The sequence below is a fragment of the Esox lucius genome, chromosome 7, assembly GCF_011004845.1.
Source record: "Esox lucius isolate fEsoLuc1 chromosome 7, fEsoLuc1.pri, whole genome shotgun sequence".
Classification (NCBI taxonomy): Eukaryota; Metazoa; Chordata; class Actinopteri; order Esociformes; family Esocidae; genus Esox; species Esox lucius.
In genome coordinates this window covers 46,004,453-46,025,810 of record NC_047575.1, presented here as the reverse complement: position 1 = coordinate 46,025,810, position 21,358 = coordinate 46,004,453, and the positions used below count along the sequence as shown (strand labels likewise).

General features: G+C 44.5%; 1 protein-coding gene across 12 annotated transcripts in view; it reads right to left on the bottom strand.

Annotated features, from left to right (window-relative positions):
• The window catches only part of LOC105011276 (actin-binding LIM protein 3), an 83,925-nt gene that overhangs the window by 10,338 nt on the left and 52,229 nt on the right, over positions 1 to 21,358 (bottom strand). For 4 of the 12 annotated variants that reach the window (XM_020048161.3, XM_010871188.5, XM_020048162.3 and 1 more), the window contains 11 exons: positions 19,447 to 19,559; positions 13,862 to 13,988; positions 13,483 to 13,576; positions 10,605 to 10,692; positions 8,606 to 8,664; positions 8,140 to 8,211; positions 7,335 to 7,490; positions 6,352 to 6,381; positions 5,078 to 5,213; positions 2,985 to 3,092; positions 1,274 to 1,324 (listed from right to left, as the gene is read on the bottom strand). In XM_020048161.3, coding sequence (XP_019903720.1) covers positions 1,274 to 1,324; positions 2,985 to 3,092; positions 5,078 to 5,213; positions 6,352 to 6,381; positions 7,335 to 7,490; positions 8,140 to 8,211; positions 8,606 to 8,664; positions 10,605 to 10,692; positions 13,483 to 13,576; positions 13,862 to 13,988; positions 19,447 to 19,559 — 1,034 coding nt within the window. The remainder of the gene's footprint in view (positions 1 to 1,273; positions 1,325 to 2,984; positions 3,093 to 5,077; positions 5,214 to 6,351; positions 6,382 to 7,334; positions 7,491 to 8,139; positions 8,212 to 8,605; positions 8,665 to 10,604; positions 10,693 to 13,482; positions 13,577 to 13,861; positions 13,989 to 19,446; positions 19,560 to 21,358) is intronic. The other 8 variants (XM_020048163.3, XM_010871190.5, XM_020048164.3 and 5 more) reach the window with 6 other exon arrangements.

Below are 21,358 nucleotides of genomic sequence, written 5' to 3'. Positions count from 1 at the left end.
TTTTTAATGAAAGACGATAATTTCTGCTCTGTTTCTTCCTTTCATTCTCTCTCTCGCTGGTGTTTGGATGGGAAATGTGTTCAAACCATGTTTAATCTCAGTGAACACTGAGGCTGTGTTCTCAATACTGCATGACGTGGGGTTCACGGAGAAGCAGGAGACGTCTTCTGCATCAATGCACAGAGGCCGTTAAGGTCTAAGAATGCAGGCGATAGCACCTGTTGGGAGTAGACTTTCCTTGTTATAACTCAACAACTGAGCAACGCAGCAGGACGACCTGCACAACTACTCAGCCGTGAAATAGGGGAACTGAAGTGGCCTATCTCTAGGCTTCAGTGTGAAATTCACACGACGGTGCATCACTTTATAGTGTTCAGCAATAAAGCTCTTCATCGACATCCCCAGAGTCAGATGGACTCTTGGACATCATTTTCATGAGTCTCAGTGTCCAGCCTGAAGGAAGTTAGGAGGTTGTATTTAGAGACAACTCTTACTAGCCAAAGACCCAGACTGAATGTCTATGACATCCAATCACTGGTGCACTTGCTTGATAGCAACTCTCTAAACCTTAACGTGATAGAGGTAGTTTTACGTAAGTTCATGTGGCTCTACAGAGGGCCAATATCTATCTAAATTCAATACAGCTTATACAGTATATATACAACATTAGGTCACAATATATTATATTGCAGGCCAAGCAAAATGCAATTTAATTCAAAATATGAAAAAAGGGACATTTGAACTCATTTAATGCAATGTACAAAAGCACTGCCATTGAACTGGGATAAGAAATAAAATCATGCAAGACAGATCTTATTAAAGATACTGGTGAATACCTGAAAACGGTATCTGCATGTTCTTTCTTTTTAGCCAAAATTAGTTTGAGGTACAGTTGCTGTAGCGACAACTGGGTTGAGGTACAGTTGCTGTAGCGACAACTGGGTTGAGGTACAGTTGCTGTAGCGACAACTGGGTTGAGGTACAGTTGCTGTAGCGACAACTGGGTTGAGGTACAGCAGATGGTGATTGGTGGCAAAGGCACCGCTAAGTGTTCAGTGTTCCTAAACAGCAATTCTGATTGCTGAGTAAAACAGGCTTTTGAGTGACAACTGCATTAAGAGGCATATTTTTCGTATATGGTGTCTTGTCTTTAAGACTTCAAGCCACTGATACATTCAGCTGGGGTTAGGCCACAACACAACACACAGCAGTGCGAAACAACATCCGACGGCAGCCAGACCTTATGGCCAGCAGACTCAAACACACAGTGTACCATGTTTCTTATAGATGGGAGGTTTCCGGTAGATGTTGGGCTCCCCTGTGGCTGAGGACAAAAACAGAAACACAGACAGAGAGAGAGAGAGAGAAAGAGGGAGAGAGGGATGAAACAGTGAACAAGGAAAAGGAGAAGATGTGGAAGAATGGAAAGGAAAGTGGTTCTCAACTGGTTGGTCCAGATTTGTGTAGCAGTCACTTTTGAATGGGTCACGGTTGTTTGAGTAAAATATATACTTACCTTAAAAAGAGTATGCAGTATATTTATATGTATTTATATATATTATATATATATATTTTTTTGTACCAAGTACAAAAAGTGTATGAAAATGACAATGATTAACTTATACATATTCATTTGTTTTTCTTGAATCACAGTATGTCAGGAGCTGTCAGGAGAATTATTTAGCAGCAGTAGAGTGTTGTTCAGCTGTTTAAAATGATCAGTCCGTTTACTGTCAATATAGATTATCTTCTCTTCATAGCATTTCAGAAAGGAATAAAAGACAAAGAGAATATTGTGTCAATTCTCAGACAACCTGGTTAAATTCAGGTCCCAGGTAAAGGCAGTTGAGAACCACTGTTCCAGATACAATCGGATGGGGATTTAGCAGAGGAGAGGGATGTCAGTGTTAAAGTTAATAGAAATTCCTTTGTTGTATGGTAGATGTATCCTGTACATGAAATAAAGAAATGTCTTGGCATCCCTGTCTGTCCACTCACTCACTTTACCCATCTGTTTCCTGTCTGCCTCTCCGCCTGTCTGTCTGTCTGTCTGCCTTTCTATCTGTCTGTCTGTCTGCCTCTCCGCCTGTCTCTCTGTCTGCCTTTCTAACTGTCTGTTTGTCTGTCTGTCTGCCTCTCCACCTGTCTCTCAGTCTGCCTTTTGGTCTGTCTCTCAGTCTGTCTGCCTCTCCACCTGTCTTTCTGTCTGCTTTTCTATCTGTCTGCCTCTCCACCTGTCTCTCAGTCTGCCTTTTGGTCTGTCTCTCAGTCTGTCTGCCTCTCCACCTGTCTCTCTGTCTGCTTTTCTATCTGTCTGCCTCTCCACCTGTCTCTCAGTCTGCCTTTTGGTCTGTCTCTCAGTCTGTCTGCCTCTCCACCTGTCTCTCTGTCTGCTTTTCTATCTGTCTGCCTCTCCACCTGTCTCTCAGTCTGCCTTTTGGTCTGGCTCTCAGTCTGTCCCGCTGTCCGCAGGACCGTGTCTGTTTTGTATTCACCGCCTTCCCTCCGCAGAAACCCGTAGCTCAGCGGGAAACAAACACGTGTCAAACACGCAGCATGAGCGTGGCAACGGAGATAAAAGTGACATGGTCAATAAAGCAGATGAGTGTCTTCTGTGCGTGTACAGATGCAGATTATACAGAGAACCAGAGAGCAAGCATCTGGCTACACACTCAGCATACAGAATGCAAGGACTGCCCACGGACGAGTCACACAAAAACATACGCACACCTATGCACACAGAAACATACGCAAACACAGACACTCACAGACACACAAACACCTACACACACACGAACACACATTTCCAAAACAACTTTTCACACGCAGTTAGTGTGAGGCTGGGGTCATGTGGTAAGTAGGGTTTCAGTAACACTTCCTCCTGTTGTGAACTTTGACCCCCTTTTATTCTGACATCAGTTCAGTAGGATGAGGAGGCGGAGGAGGTTGGGGGGGTGTGAAGGACAGGAAACCCAGAGGCCTACCTGGCAGGTGGAAATGCTTGGGGGCTTGGTAGGTGATGGGCGTGGTGGGCGTGGTGGGCGTGGCGTCAAGCTGACTGTAATAAGGAGAGCTCCTCCCACTCTCACTGCCTGCAGACAGTCAGCCCACAACCGATGACAGTGAAAGAAATGAGAGCATGAGCTAAGGCTAGTTGCAGCCCCAAGACCTGCCCCTCCCCCAAAAGCCAAAGCTTAGCCCCACCCCAAGCCCCACTCCCCTCTCAAAGCCAAAGCCCCACCCCAAGCCCCACCCCCCTCTCAAAGCCAAAGCTTAGCCCCACCCCAAGCCCCACCCCCCTCTCAAAGCCAAAGCCTAGCCCCACCCCAAGCCCCACTTCCCTCTCAAAGCCAAAGCCTAGCCCATGCTCACAAAGACACGGCAATCAAAGACAGCAGACATTTGGTCTATAGAACTAAATGTGTACTATTTCTGACTGTGAGGAGATGAAACAAAGACATACAACCAACAGTGTTCATGTTATATGAATTAAAAACTGGAATGGAACAGAGCTATGGTGGTATGGGAGTACTGGAGGGTTCTGGAACAGAGCTGTGGTTGTGTGGTACTGGAGGGCCTGGAACAGAACTGTGGTGGTGTGGGAGTACTGGAGGGGTCTGGAACAGAGCAGTGGTGGTGTGGTACTAAAGGTCCTGGAACAGAGCTGTGGTGGTGTGGTACTGGAGGGGTCTGGAACAGAGTTGTGATGGTGTGGTATTGGAGGGGGCTGGAACAGAGTTGTGATGGTGTGGTACTGGAGGGGCCTGGAACAGAGCTGTGGTGGTGTGGTACTGGAGGGGTCTGGAACAGAGCTGTGATGGTGTGGTACTGGAGGGTCTGGAACAGAGCTGTGGTGGTGTGGAACTAAAGGTCCTGGAACAGAGCTGTGGTGGTGTGGTACTGAAGGGCCTGGAACAGAACTGTGGTGATGTGATAGTACTGGAGGGCTCTGGAACAGAGCTGTGATGGTGTGGTACTAAAGGTCCTGGAACAGAGCTGTGGTGGTGTGATAGTACTGGAGGGGTCTGGAACAGAGCTGTGATGGTGTGGTATTAAAGGTCCTGGAACAGAGCTGTGATGGTGTGGTACTGGAGGGTCTGGAACAGAGCTGTGATGGTGTGGTACTAAAGGTCCTGGAACAGAGCTGTGGTGGTGTGGTACTGAAGGGCCTGGAACAGAACTGTGGTGATGTGATAGTACTGGAGGGGTCTGGAACAGAGCTGTGATGGTGTGGTACTAAAGGTCCTGGAACAGAGCTGTGATGGTGTGGTACTGGAGGGTCTGGAACAGAGCTGTGATGGTGTGGTACTAAAGGTCCTGGAACAGAGCTGTGATGGTGTGGTACTAAAGGTCCTGGAACAGAGCTGTGGTGGTGTGGTACTGAAGGGCCTGGAACAGAGCTGTGATGGTGTGGTACTAAAGGTCCTGGAACAGAGCTGTGATGGTGTGGTACTAAAGGTCCTGGAACAGAGCTGTGGTGGTGTGGTACTGAAGGGCCTGGAACAGAACTGTGGTGATGTGATAGTACTGGAGGGGTCTGGAACAGAGCTGTGATGGTGTGGTACTAAAGGTCCTGGAACAGAGCTGTGGTGGTGTGGTACTGAAGGGCCTGGAACAGAACTGTGGTGATGTGATAGTACTGGAGGGCTCTGGAACAGAGCTGTGATGGTGTGGTACTAAAGGTCCTGGAACAGAGCTGTGGTGGTGTGGTACTGAAGGGCCTGGAACAGAACTGTGGTGATGTGATAGTACTGGAGGGGTCTGGAACAGAGCTGTGATGGTGTGGTACTAAAGGTCCTGGAACAGAGCTGTGATGGTGTGGTACTGGTGGGGTCTGATGAGTGTCTCTAACCCTGACTGTGTTAACTTAAAATGAATGCTAGGTCACCTAGGTACAGGATGCAAACAGGGCTGAAACACATCAACACGGTCAAACTTGGTAGTGCATTTCTTACCTGCAGAATGATTGGAAGGTATTTGATTTATTTCCAGGGAGGAGTTCCCGGTGCTGTGTGGTGCAGAGTGACATAGTGGAGCTAGGCTGTGACGTGGTGTGTTTAGGTGGAGAGACACTCACCGGCGCGGTAGCCATGCTGTGGGGAGTGAGAGGCGGACATGGTAGGCGACAGGCCCTGGCGGCCATAGTTGAGAGGGTCCATGAAGCCTGGGCTGGACAAGCTCCTCTGTCTCAGCTCCACGCTGTCGTAGAAGTCCTGGAAAACACCACAGCCATCTGTCTGTAGGTCTCCGTTTTCTGTCTGCCCATTGGTAAGTATCTGTGTTTGTCAGTCTGTTTGTCAGTGTCTCTGTCAATCTGTTTGTCATTCCTGTGTCTGTATGTGTAACTGAAACAATCCAAGACAAAACAATATAAGACGTGTGTTTCAAAATGTGTCCTTGAATGCTAAAGGTAATCTGTTAACATTAATTAAACTGTTTTCACATTAGGTATTACTCATCCTGTATACCTGTAATCAAAAGTGTGATCAAGGAAAATGTCTATTACAAACATACCTTTACATTTTCGATCTAATCAATTGTAAGAAATACTATCAGATGGAAATGAAAACAAATTCAATGTTTAGCACACACTATACTTATCGGGGTCAATTCTTTCTTCCATATTTGGCCATTATATCTTATCCACTTCACAGTTAATATATTCCCAGGCACTGTGGAAAACATATTTTGGCTTGGTGAATCCAAATGAAGTTTTGGCCTGGTAGAACCCTGCTTTATCAACAAAGATGCACTTGGGATGGTTCACATCTGCTCAGTTTGTACTTTTGACTTCGTCCTCTGCCTTGCTGTGCTTCCTGCTCCATTTTGAAAGACATTACCAGTGACATGGTAATATGGTTATATGCTATGGATGGCAATCATGTCCTGTATTTGACAGCATTTAAATGAAGATAGGCAAAGCAGTGGTCTTCTGTGGCTCACAGTACCAACACCAAGGTTGTGGGTTTGAGTCCCAATGACACCACACACTAATCTATGGCATTAGGGTGGTGAATCAGTCAATCTGTCAATGTCAGATGTGTTTAGAGTAAAAAAATAGAAAGAAAAAGGGCTTCTTTTACCTCATACTTGTGTGAATAGCACCAAAGCCCCTAAAAAACTGTAATAAATTTGACTAATATTCCCAGGTCTTTTCGGTCAACAGCATCATCAGTACATGGGTCCAAATACACTCCACACACACCACGCAAACGTGCACACCTCCTCCAAGGCCGCCCCCCTCCAAGGCCGCCCCCCTCCAAGGCCGCCCCCCTCCAAGGCCGCCCCCCTCCAAGGCTGCCACCCTGTCAAGTGATTTAGTGCTGTAGTCAGTGCATGGAATGTAATTACCTGAGAGTATGGAGAGAGAGTTCCCAGAGACTGTAGAGGAAAAGTGAATAAAAAAGAAGTACATTCATTCAATCAGTGTTCTCCGGAATGACTTAGCAGAGTGCTATTCATCCAGAATGACATTGCAGAGTGAAATCCACCCAGAAGGACTTAGCAGAGGGATATTCGTCCAGATTGACTTAGCATACCGCTATTCAGAGAGATAAAGAAGGACCTATGAGCGTTCCAAATTATAAACAGACTGACTTTCAGGCCATGTCTTCTTAGAAGGAGTTGAAACATTTAGTCTGGCACATAGGAAAGATCACAGTAAACATGTGTCTACAGCTTTGGTTTATTCATAATAATCTCAGTGAATAGTTTGTGAGTTTGAGAGGTCTTGGAGTGAAAACATAAAGCATAATGTGAACTATTCATGGCTGAGAGACTCTGAAACTATTATCAATTCAAATCTGTAACCAAAGCAGGAGACTCACAAGGACACAGAAATGGCTTAAGATGGTACTGGACATGACCATGACAAAAGCAAACACACACAAAACCCCAAACAGAGGGCTAAAGTAGTGGGAAGCTAAGGGAATGGATCAACAGGCAGACAAACGGACAGCACGCAATGGGGACAGGGCATCACAAACAGACACACACAAACAGACACAGGCACATTAACACGCTTGTTTTACTATACTTGTGAGGACTTTTCTGGGATCACAGTAGAGTTCCATTTAAAAAAACGAGTTCTCTAACCCCAAGCCTAAAAAAAGCCCTAAACGTAAGTGAGGACTGGCAAAACGTCCCCACGGGTTACTACATTAGTGAGACATCTGGACTTTACAAGTATAGTAGTACACGCTCGCATACACACCCACAGATACACACCCCCTCAACACACACACACACACACTCACAAACAGACGCTGCATGCACCCAGACACTAGCACGAATGTGCACACAGGGAATCTGGAGTAGGACTAGGGCATCAGTACCTCCCCGAGGCTGTAAAGCTCAAGGCAGTCATCAGAGGAGTGTCTGTGATAAGACTCACAGGGAATGAGATCGGGCTGCTGCATGGCATAAATAGCTTTAATCTTAGGCAGCGCAGCCAAGTCTTTGTAATTTAGGACCTGGTTTTCCACTTTGGCCTGGAGAGAGGACACAGAACAAGGGTGAGCAGGAAGAGAGACAGAGGAACAAGCTTTACTGACTGACAGACAGAGAGATCCAGAGGGGAGACCATGTCAGAGTCTGCCACAAGCTGCTGACGGCAACCTGGGTGAGATAAAGCTAAAAGACACACACACGTGTGCACACACAGGAAGACAAGACACACACACACACAACCACACACGCGCACACACGCCCTGAAAGCAGGATCCCAGAAACAGATACAGGCTCACCGTGTAGTGGAGAGAGGGCTGGACAGCAGCCCCCTGGTCCCCCACCACATCGGTCCAACCCACACTCAACTGGACAAGCAGCAGGTCTCAATCTAAACACATTGTTTACCACAGTTTCTTTCCTGTCCAGGGGAACAGGACATCGGGTTAATGTCCACCTCCCAGCTCAACAGCCCACACTGCCGCAGTGACACGTCCGCCAACCGACACATCAACGGCACAAGCTGAAGCCGCCTCACACAAACCCACAACGGCACACGCCGGGAAATGACGGCTGCCCCCCGAGTGACAGGTCCGGCAAAGAGGGGCTCCGCCTCTGAGACAGGTCGGCAGCCAACGGGTGATGTGTGTATATCAACAGCCATGGCAACGCCTTTGGCGACAGACTACTCACACAGATGACGCGGCTCGGGGAGCCGATGCTGGACCCAGGGGGTGATATGGAGGCCTCCGAGGTACGTCTGAACTGTTGAAACAGACACACAGGCACGCGCACACACACAGGCACACACACATACACACACATGTGACTGGGAGCCTGCAGTGGGAGGGAAAATCCCAATCCACAACACCCTGGTTCATACCTCAGTTCTTCTCCGTACAGCAAGCCTGCTCCATCACACCCCAGCATTGGAAATAAATGAACGATAGTGCTAAACCATCACAGAAGAAATGATACTACCACACAAGCATTTCCCAAGCCAACGTGGCAAACATTATGATGTTTGCCTGCTAACAGCTGGTTGCAATTAACACAGGTTGATAACAGGCTGATAAAAGGTTAACCCTAACCTCATTTCTACCAGCTATATGGTTAAAAACAGTAGCGTTGCAAAGGGAAGATACAGGTCTCTACTCACTCTCAGTTTCTTCTCCAGTCGTGTTGCTTGTTTACACATTGGATGCCACACCTCTGAACCTGGACGAGCCAAACACACAGTTCATAGACATGAACTCCACAACAACTGCTTGACGGAATCATTTACAGCTACATCATTTACAACAACAGGAGTGTGTTGTTCCTTCTCAACTATAGATAAACATCACAGAGGCTCACAGGGAGAAAGAGGACATCACTCTCACTCTATGTCCCCCTGTCTGGGGGAACTGTCAGGGCCTTTGTTGCCTTCAGTGAATTGATACAAATATATATATATATTTTTATGTATAATAATTTTGTATTACGTAACAGCTTGTTTTTTTTATAGTCGTCTCTGTCTTCCAGACGTATTGGATCTACTACTCAATTTCCAGAAAGTCAGGACGCTGTGTAAAATGGAAATAAAAACGCAGAATGCAAAAAATTGCAAAATCATTTTAACCCTACATTTAATAGATCATGTTGAAAATGAAGTTTTATTGTTCCTTGAAAAATATATGCCCCGCAAAAGTAGCATGTAGGCTGTCATTTGGTAAAAGTAGAAAGCTTGTATGGATCCCAGCTCCAATATATTTGTCATCGCCACCAGATGTGTGGCATCACAACTAAAAACTACTTTCACCACAACCATTGAAATATAGTAAATATTAAACCAAGCTTATAAAAATGTGAAGTAGGATTTGGCAATTGCTACTTATCAACCTTAAATGGTCAATTAGTATATAGCCAATGTTAATATATAAAAAGTGGACTTGGGTAAAGACATTGTTAGCTTGTTACACTGGCTTACGATAATATTTAAATGAATTATCACTGCATGCCAATGACCGTGTCCTTCTTCTATCCCCCATGGCCTGCATCCCATTGACCTCTTTTAGATCACCCTAATGTTACAATAGAAACATTCTGACTCGTTCCACAGACCGAGGATCTCCACGTTTAACAACATGCCATTACTCGTTCCCATTCCAGCCGTGCAGTCAGAGGACGCTGGATTGATTTCATGGCCTTTGTCACAGGGCAGGTCATTGAGTGGCTCCCTGCGCCCCGATCACTCAGCCCTCCTTGATGTCCCCCTCTTAAATTAATCTTCTGGGGAAACATAACCTTGCGGGGCTCCTGCGCCGCAATATGCTAATGTTAAATGGCAATGGTCCCATTGTGACTGGGTAGCATGTTAATGATGTGAAAAGCCACGCTCTGTCCCACCCTGGAATACAGCACCCTTTATTGCACTTCTTTTCATCATAGTACAAATGTAAATATTATGGTCAAAACTAGTGCCTTATGTAGGGAACAGGATGTCCTGGGCCACAGACTGACTGCCTGGAAATAGTCTGCTTCACCATTCTCTACAGTAAGCTACATATACAGTGGGGTTGAGTATTTTATCCCTCTCTGATTGATATATTGTTTTGGAATATTTGTCACATAAAATGTTGCCAGGCACAAAGCAGACACTGCATTCTAGATGATTTACTCTAGCAATGTCTTTTTAATACATAATAATATTATAATAATTGATTTTGTATATCATTCTATACAACTTTTAGTGTAAACACAGGCAAAAAACTGAAAACATCTTTAAGCAGGCAAATACTTTTTCAGGACAAAGAAGCTGAATAGAGTTTGCTGCATCGAGTGGCCATTGGAGGCTCTGATAAATAGACAGTTAAGATCAGTCTATTCAATTATGTACATTATAGCTGTGCTGATCAATAGTGGGTGTAGACCGCTGTGTATAGGACCGACATGTTTCATGGCAGTGACAGGCCAAGGTCTTGCTCAACAGTGATCTGAACAACCCAGTAATGAGTCTGTCTTCCGCTTCCCATCAATAGGAAGAAGAAGAAACATACATTTAACACTGAGCGGACGTTACTCTGTGGGGATTTATCTGGGGTGAGGGGGCGGGGTGAGGTGATTAGGGCTGACGATCGAGGTGCATTGTGCGTCGGTGAGAAGGCAACTGTACGCACCTGTGAGGTACATCTCCTCTCCTTCCGCAAACATCATCAGGCATCGGGCGCAGCGGGCGCAGCTAGGGTGGTAGTGCTTCCCTCCCGCCTGAAACCGGACGATGGAGGAGGTCAGAGACGGAATGGGAGGGGCAAGGAGCAGAGACAAAGTAGACAAAAGCAGCGAGAGAGAGAAAGAGAGAGAGAACGAGAGAACGAGAGAGAGCAAGAAGATGCAAAAGGGAGATAGAGAAAGAGCGTAGAGAAAAGAGAGCGGGGGAGAGGACAAAAAAATAATTGGAAGTGGATTGGAGAAGATATCAGATGGTAACAGCCAAGGTGATCTGGGCCCAGAGAAGAATGAATTGGAGAGGAGAAAGGGCAGACATCTCCAGTAATTGGCCACTCGTTCCCGATTCCGCACTCTTCCAGAGCGATGTCGTAATCATTCAGTGATTTAGCCACTCTGAATGAAGACACCGCGTTTCCCAGCTGTGCCTTTCACAGCTTCATACAGCACATACACACACCGGGCACAACTCACAGCCATCTCACAGTGACTGACAGGCAGGTGGTCATCCATGAAATTGAGAAGAGTGAACAAGTATCCATTATTTTGCTTTCCTCTTTATTGAGACTTAATTCAGGTGCGGAAAGAACCGTACATGGTGTGTGTTGTAGTCACCCGCGGCGGAGCTTTCGTAACCTGGGACACAGGACTAATCGGGGGGCACAGTTTAGTTATTGCCCTGGCACTACTCGGCTGATTCAAATGACCGAAATCGAGACGATTTAAATGTGCTAAGCAGTGCCAGTGCACGCCTTAGTGTCCCTGGGACCAGGTTTGAGAAACGGCGACTTATAGAACAAGGGTAAATGATCAACATGCATACAGTGCATCCCATAATCCCTATCAAATGCAATATTTAGCCACATTTTAACAACAGTCAGGTTTTACACTACCGAGGTTAACAAGCCAGACATCTTTTAGGGGAAAACAGGCTTATATAGGCTTATGTATGTACATTCAAGCGTAATGATTCTGTTGATGTGAGTGTTCTCCACTCCTGCTAAATTGCACCTATGTGTGTATGTGGGATCGTGTGTCACAGTGTCCGGCTGTCAGGGGCCCTCATGTTCCACAATGATGACAGTGCATTAAAAGCCTGCCTATTTATAGAGCACTGACGGCATTCGGTTGGAATACATCTGCTCTCATGCCTGCACTCAGCACATTCAAGGAGGCTAGATTGATTTCAGTTCACCAGAACTAATCATATTTATCTTTATTTATTTTTTCTTGAAATTGTATTTATTCAGTGGAAACCCAATTGAGACTAGGGTTTCATTTAAAAGGGTGCCCTGAGAACAACAATGCAATAAAAAAAAACTAAAATAAAAGTTGCTACAATTTCAACAGCATGAAATAGCTTCATTCAACCAAAACAGCTGCAACACATTAGAGTCTTTAACTGCCTAATTCGCGTCAAGACGCGAGAGGTTTCAATGGCAATTCAGAGAATTTGCTGCTTTAAAGCGGAAATCGGATCTCTTTAGATTGGTATGCATAGAATATACAGTAACTGGCAATGTATTGTTACTGTTAATTCTGGTAGTCTCATAGTGAAATAACGTTCTGTTTAAAGATTTTGTTCTTTAGTATAATGCATAATACTATGCGCCATTTAGCGTACACTTGTATACATAGCTACTTATAGTAATTCTTATTTTACATAAGGGTGGCCCTGGGAAAGGAATCCAAAATCCTGACATACATCTATGTTCTACATACTGACCCTGATCCTGGCAACATGTTCTACCAACTGACCCTGATCCTGGCAACATGCTCTACCAACTGACCCTGATCCTGGCAACATGCTCTACCAACTGACCCTGATCCTGGCAACATGTTCTACCAACTGACCCTGATCCTGGCAACATGTTCTACCAACTGATCCTGATCCGGAAAACATACAAACATCAGATGACCCTGATCCTGCCAACATGCTCTACAAACTGATCTTGATCCTGGCAACATGCTCTACCAACTGACCCTGATCCTGGCAACATGCTCTACCAACTGATCTTGATCCTGGCAACATGCTCTACCAACTGATCCTGATCCTGGTAACAGGCTCTACCAACTGATCTTGATCCTGGCAACATGCTCTACCAACTGACCCTGATCCTGTCAACATGCTCTACCAACTGACCCTGATCCTGTCAACATGCTCTACCAACTGACCCTGGCAACATGCTCTACCAACTGACCCTGGCAACATGCTCTACCAACTGATCCTGGAGTAGAGACACGTTCTACCAACCAAGCAGGGCTTATTTAATGTGGTTCTTATCAGGAGGACTAAAGCAAGAGGCTCTTTTTCAATTAATGCTCAATTCATGTCTGCCAAGGTTTTGTTTGCTTTTAATTTCATATGTGCCAAGGTAAAATATTTGCTGTTGTCTGTGATGTAATTAATAGACACTATATATTGAAAATATAGCATGTAGATTGATGCTGATGTCCAATTCATAAAGCAGTGCTCTGGGGAGAAGTTTGTAATTGGTTTATAGTTAGTGAGTAGAAGGAAGCAGCGTTAGATTAGGTCTCTGGAAGTTAGGGAAACGGACGCACAGGCCAACCTGGAGACATCCCCAGATAGACAGGTACGCAGACAGACAGGTAGACAGGCTCAGACAGTCAGCTAGGCAGACAGACAGGTACAGAGACCTAGACAGACAGGTACGTAGACAGACAGGTACGTAGACAGACAGACAGGTACATAGACAGAAAGACAGGTAGACAGACCCAGACAGTAAGGCAGGCAGATGGACAGGCAGACAGGTAGACAGACAGACAGAGAGACACACACACAGACAGGCAGTCAGGCAGACAGACCTCCAGGACTCTGCCGCTGATGTATCTGTTACATGTAGCACACTGGATCCCAAACTGGGCGTGGTAATCAGCCTCACAGTACGGAACGCCATCTCTGAGAGGAAACACACACACATACAGTCAGTGTCAAAAGACTGATCAATAACAAACACCCAGCCTGGCTTCGAATTTAGGATGACTTCGCAGTTGAGAGTACAGAACCGTCAGATCATCACTGCTACTTGTCAATTCAGGGTGTGTGCTGAAATTCCAATTAGAAAAAGTCTCCCAACGCTTTTCACGGAGGGAAATTGGAGATTGGTCTGACGGCCGAGTTGAAAACTGGAATTGAAATGGAATTGTGCCCCAACCCGCCCGTGTCACCACACAGGACACCTACTTGCTGATGTATTCCCCGGTCAGCACCGTGCCGCACGTCTGACACTTAAAGCAGCTGACGTGCCACTGCTTCTCCAGGGCCAGCAGGGACTGGCCATGTTTGATCTCTTCCTTACAGCCTGCGCAGTCTGGGAGGCAGAGACAAACAGAACCAATGGTTTGTACCACCCATTACAAAGATTTGTAGGTGGGCCATTAAATAAGACACCGTTATTAAAGTTGCACGTAAAACAGCTTCCTGTTGGACTCAGTAACTGGCTCAGACCTTGTTGTTATTTTTTACCCTTCAGCTTCACTTCACCAGGACTTCAGCTAAACATTCTATCAAAAGGTGTTTATCGGTCTGTCGGTGAATGATGATTGCGCCACGACCAAAATGTATGGATTACAAATACAAAGCATCAAATTTAAACCCAGATGAATAAATTAAATGTCATATACAGTAGGCTATACCTGACTCAATAATATTGAAAAAAAAAACATCTGTTTTGTTCCATATTGCAAATTGTAATCTGCAATATTTTCCTCTATAAATATTTTATGTCGTGTTAGCAGTGCAATGTCAATATGCCCAATATTACTATATTTATGAGTGTGTAAGCATTTGAACAAGGTGCCTCAGGACTTGCAGTCACAGAAAAAACAAAAATATTATTAGGAGCTGATCTGTCCTCAGTATTGTGAACAGTTCTAAAGTTATTACATTCAAAAGGGGAAAGCCGAGCCAAGCGTCCTGACCGCCTTCCATTCCATCCCATTAGTATCGACACGCAGCCTAACGACGTGCTTAGTGAGCGTTCGTTGGGCGTGGGGTTTCGGGAAATGCAATTTACATCGTTAAAACACTCGTTAGACTAAGTTCCGTTGCTGAGCGTCAGGTCGCACCACTTCAGCCTGTGGGTGGAGGAGCAGCACAGGGGTCGGCAGAACGGAGCAACGCAATGGGAGATCCATAAGAAGATGATTCATTGCCCTGACAGGGCCTTGCCCTGGAAAAAGGTCAGGCTTCCATTTCTTTCTCATTAAGGTCCTGGACATCTTGCCATTACCCTGTTCCTCTCCTTCCCTATACTTAATGTATCTTTGTTGCAGATTATACCTTTTTTGGTCGCTTTGGTACTTTACACACGTATGTGGTAATATTTCCCCACACTTAGTGACATTATTGCCATTCATAGTCGTAATGACAACTGGTAACCGTATTACCATAAAACATGGGAACACCAGCAATGGTCATGAAAACAGAGCTGGATACACAGCAAGGAAGAAATCAGGGTCAAAAGTACAAACTGAGCTCCTGGGAACCGTCACAAGTACATTTCTGTTGATGAAGCAGACTTCTACCTTGGCCAAAACGTGACAGTGTCAGTGACATATCACTGGCGTCTCCACGTTCAAATGTTCAATTAAGGAAGTAATTAGAATATTTAAGTAAAATAAAATAACAACACTTGAAATAAATGGGCTCGACTTTTCTGTTCGTTGAGAAACTAGTTAAACATATCTCAGTTATTAAATGGCATTTCACGTTATTTTCGGAATTGACCTCAATCCTGTTTAGTAATCTGAATCACCTGTATTTGCTGTTGTGAGGGATTTTTATAAGAAAGCATTATACTCTCACACTTTATGAATATATCAATATGTAAATCACATACACAGATAATCAGTATGGTAAATAAATGTAATTAGGTTAGGTTTGCAGATGTAAAACGTTTTGCTAAATTGTAAATCTTTTTTTTTTTTTTTTGCATACTGGTAAAAATGGTCAAAAACTTGCAATTTTGTAGTTGTCAAAAAGTGTTGCATACTTGTATCTAACTTGATATTTGGAAGCGTGCAATTCATTCATTACACTTGGCAATATAAAATATTGTCACAAAAATGGCGCTAGACCTGCGACAAAACAATTGTAAATCACAATCTGCAGCGGCAGCGTTTGCAAACGGAGGTACAGTACCCATTACAAGTTAGGAGGGATAAAAAGGTTTTATATAATCATCAATGTATAATGTATACATCATCAAATAATCATGAAAGCAGCAGCAAACCATCATGTGCCTTCAACTTAATGGTCCTAACAGCTCTATTGCTTTGGTGTGAAAGTGTCCTGAACCTGAACCACCAATGTTTGATGAGGTTGTCCTGAAGTTCAACCACCAATGTTTGATGAGGTTGTCCTGAAGTTCAACCACCAGTGTTTGATGAGGTAGTCCTGAAGTTCAACCACCAGTGTTTGATGAGGTTGTCCTGAAGTTCAGCCACCAGTGTTTGATGAGGTAGTCCTAAAGTTCAACCACCAGTGTTTGATGAGGTTGTCCTGAAGTTCAACCAACAGTGTTTGATGAGGTTGTCCTGAAGTTCAACCACCAGTGTTTGATGAGGTAGTCCTAAAGTTCAACCACCAGTGTTTGATGAGGTTTTCCTGAAGTTCAACCACCAGTGTTTGATGAGGTTGTCCTGAAGTTCAACCACCAGTGTTTAATGATTTATTGATTTGAACGAAGGACACCAAAAAGCTGTGGGACAAGAGGTAAAACACGCCCAAGAGATAAACATAAAGGGATGGACAGAACATGTCATGCATGATGCTTCTGTATAAAGTCATGGTCCAGGCCTTAGAACGCTGGGTGCATCTGCAGATGGGCCTGGCTTTGGTGATTGTCATTGTTTTATGATTCTCATTAAAGTCTACTGGATTTAGAAGTGTTTCTTGCACTTTTGTTTTAGAAAGAGTGGACCTGTTTTCCACGACACTATGCATATTCTCTAGTAATAGACAACATATGGGGACAGGAAACACAAAATGTATTTGACACACTGATGAGCAGATATTCTGAGTAGTAACAGTATATATTATAAATGGATGCACAGTGGATGTACACATTAACAGATTTACAGTTCCAGTATAACGTGTACAACTATGTAGATGTGGGTGAATTAGCCTCTATCCTATTGTAGGTTGATTAACGTATATCTACATGTAGGGCAATTAGCACAGTTGTGGGAGCAATATAGTGCAGCTATTTAATTTGTGGTTTAAAGTAGGTGTCTTGCAGCTATTCAATTAGATGTTTACAGTAGGTGTCTTGCCGCTATTTAATTAGCAGTTAACAGTAGGTGTCTTGCAGCTATTTAATTAGCAGTTAACAGTAGGTGTCTTGCAGCTATTTATTTAGCAGTTTACAGGAGGTGCCTTGTAGCTATTCATTTAGCTGTTTACAGGAGGTGTCTAGCAGAAATGTTAGATCTGGATCAGGATGGAGAGAAGGGAGATCACAAGTGGTAAATCCACTAGATGAGAATCCTGTCTGTTTTTCTCAAACCTTGGACTGTGGAAGATAACGCTCCCCAGGAAACGGAATGATTCGGCCAAACTAACAGCTGAGCCCTCAATCACAGGGGCAGAGATGGGGAGGGTTTCCTAGAGTCAATCACCACCTCCACAGTTGTGTCTGTGTGCAGCTACAGGTTATTTTGAATGCACTAGACCGCCAGCTGGTCGACCTCTCCACGGTACATGGAGGTGGCATAGGAAAGTGTCTTTGCAGGAAAGACAGGCAGTATATTCCACCTGTTGTCACACGGACATCTGGTAGCAATCTGGTAGCCACTGAACAAGTTCTGCTTGAGTCCTAGGAGATCCGGGTAAATCCATTAAATGAACGATTTTGACAATCATATTAAGGCACCAATTATTATCTATTTTAAAGGTAGACTCAATTCAATTAATTGTTCAGATGCTGCTTTTTGAGTGTGTTAAGCAGTGTTTCTCAACCCTGCTCCTGAATGCCACACTGCCCTGCATGTTTTAGATCTCTCCCTGTCCTAACATACCTGATGTATCTCATTGAGGACTTGATAATGAGCTGATCATTTGAATCAGGCGTGACAGAGCAGGGAGAGATCTAAAACATGCAGGTCAGGGGGGGGCGCCGAGGAGCAGGGTTGAGAAACACTGGCGTAAAGCAACATCTTGCATCTTCCTCATTGAAATATCTAGGGTGCTGCCCATGATATTTTCACAAAGTTGCCATGAGCCGCCGTTTTAATGGAAGCTTTAATTACATAATGAATTTAGGTCACAACGATATGCGACGATGTCTGCCTGTTCACCCTTACACAGGAGGAGTGCTGTAGCATGTGATGTTTGCCAGGATTAATATCAGACATTTGCTGATGGGAGACATGATTAATGCATCGTGGAGTACACCATTACTGTGTTCGGCTGTTCTACCATCCACCTTTGTCTGCTCCCCATGTGGTTAGCCAGGTCTCTGTAAATCTCCACACACAATAATCTAATAAAGATTAAAGGCACTGTCTGGCACAGTGGGCTGATTAACATGAGAAAATGTGTTTTGACTGCATCCACTGCTGGTATGATAGGGAGGGGGAGTCCTCCTGGCTGCTGATAATTGGACAATGCAGAGTCATATATTTAGAGAGTTAGACCGATGCAGTTTACCTGTGAACATTTAGAGATACATTTATTTCGTCCATAATAGTGCTAAGTGATGAATCACACTTTCTGTTTTCAAAAACTATGAAGCTTGAACAACATTTTATTTGTCGTGTCCTAATTAACAGAAATGTGCAGACAGTGAAATGCTTACTTACAGGCCCTTATCCAAAAATGCTGATTTTTTAATTAAATAACAGAGTTAAAGATAGAAATATAGTCACAAATAAATACCTCCATTGTGAAATTAATAAAAACAACAAGGTCTATGACTTGAGTGACTGGTAGTATAGAGAATAGTCTATGAATTTAGTGGCTGGTAGTATAGAGAATAGTCTATGACTTAGATGGCTGGTAGTATAGAGAATAGTCTATGACTTAGATGGCTGGTAGTATAGAGAATAGTCTATGAATTTAGTGGCTGGTAGTACAGAGAATAGTCTATAACCTGCGTTGCTGATAGTATAGAGAAAAGTCTATGAATTTAGTGGCTGGTAGTATAGAGAATAGTCTATGACCTGGGTGGCTGATTGCATTTATTTACCACAAACTTGGATGGGTGTGGGTCATGTTTGTTTTTTGGTGATGTGGACATGAGGAACATTTTACTCTCAACAGGATGAACAGATTCCAGTTGCACAGGGAGGTGTTCAGTCCCAGACTTGTGCTGAGATTTGGGATTAGCTTGGAGGGGATGATGATGATAAAATATGCTAAACCGCTATGGTCATCCTGAAACTGAGTTACAGGTACACAGCCAAACTCTTTTTTCTGTGTGCCGGTCCTTTCTTGGTGTCAGGAAGACAATCATAATAAAAATGGAATAGGACCTGCATTCCATGGAGCTCTGTGGAGTGCTGATGTGACTGTAGCTGAAGCCTCATGCTATGAGAAACAGCATCTAATATTCAAATAGAGAGACTTACAGCTGGATCTGATATTCAGAAAGAGAGACTTACAGCTGGATCTGATATTCAGAAAGAGAGACTTACGGCTGGATCTGATATTCAGATAGAAAGACTTACGACTGGGTCTGATGTTCAGATAGAGAGACTTACGGCTGGATCTGATATTCAGAAAGAGAGACTTACGACTGGATCTGATATTCAGAAAGAGAGACTTACGACTGGGTCCGTGGATCTTGACAGGCTCGTTGCTGACTAGCGAATGGGAGCACTGCTGACAGACACATTTCTTTCCACAGAAGGTCACCCTGTCTCCAATCGGGAACGGCTTTCTGGGAAATAAGAAAAAGTGAGACAACATTACAAATGTGCCATATTTACATACGCCGTATGTTACAGCCTCAGACCAGAACAGTGGAGTCCAGCTAGCCAATGAGAGCAGAGAGGACACATTCCAACTCCCCTTGTCTATACAGTGTTCTATAAGCGATTAGCCACAAAGTGCTTGTTGTATATTTCCAGCACCGTGGTTAGGAGCTGTTCTTATGCATGACACATTGCAGAGTGCCAAAATTCAGCATTTTAGCCGTGTTATATTGGCAGTACAGAGTTAGTTGACGCAATACCTCTGGTATACGGTAGAATAAACCATGGCATTCAGCCAATCAGGATTCAGGATTAAAATCACCCACTTTATAATGTGCCTCTAACAACCCGGTCTGAACCACGGAGGGCTAATGATGCTTTGATGCTTTTGTGAAAATCAGACATTATTATTTATGCAAGCATTCATGAGTTTCTGTTAAGAATATGTTTCTGAAACAACCATTAAGCGAAGGGCAACTAATTTGGTCAAGGAGGACAATGTGAATCTCCTTAGAGAACCAGCATCAAAGGCCAATCCATCACTGAAATTGCATTAATGCTGATTAGAGTGTCAATCTCACTGCAAAAACACACGCACAAACATGCAGAGATGAGTAGAGTCGTTGTCAACTTGGAAGACAAAATAAAATGCTTTATTTGCAATTAAAAGTTTTAACAACTGGCAACCTTTTATATTATATAGTGGACAACGACTACCTTGTCCCCATTACTTGTTTAATGCTACAGAATGTCAGGTCTGTTGCGGTGGGGTTGATGACATAAAGGATATAGGGAGTGTCCTGCCCCCTTCCTGTTGGTTTGTATAATCTATGCAACAGTTAATGGCTCAGAGTCCATATCTCATAGCCACCGTCCAAACAAGGACAGGCACTTGCTCAACCTGAGAGCTGTCCGACTCTTAGCAACCAAATGGGAAGACTTGGAAACACAACACGTGGCGATGCACTCATACAATCGTAACAGCAACAGTCCACTGACCTACAAATGACCTACTGACTCCAAGCCAAACGAGAGAAAACAAACAGACACGCTAACAGGAGAAAACAAACGGACACGCTAACAAGAGAAAACACACGGACAAGCTAACAAGAGAAAACACCAGGACAAGCTAACAAGAGAAAACACCAGGACACGCTAACAGTAGAAAACACACGGACACGCTAACAAGTGAAAACACACGGACATGCTAACAAGAGAAAACACCAGGACACGCTAACAGGAGAAAACACCAGGACACGCTAACAGTAGAAAACACACGGACACGCTAACAAGTGAAAACACACGGACATGCTAACAGGAGAAAACACCAGGACACGCTAACAAGAGAAAACATCAGGACACGCTAACAAGAGAAAAGATACAGCTAAAGCAAGTATGACGTATATTTTCAGGCCACCAATCAAAACGCACATAGCAACCTAAACTCTGCACCTGTTATCCACACGCGCAAACACACACACACACACACACACACACACACACACACACACACACACACACACGCGCGTCGTGTGGTTAGCATGCTGACTGGGTGGTCCTGAGTGCCGGTCATATCCGGAGACAGGCAGAAGAGCTTGCGGAGACCCAGGGAGCAGGCCGACCCAGGGGAGGGGTATGAGTCACATCCGCTTGGCCAGAGTGCAGCTGAACTGGGCCGGCGGAGGAGGTCGTCACGCTACACATCCAAAACAAACACACCAGCTGGGCTGCAAACGCCAGCGACTAAGCCCACGGCCCCTATGCC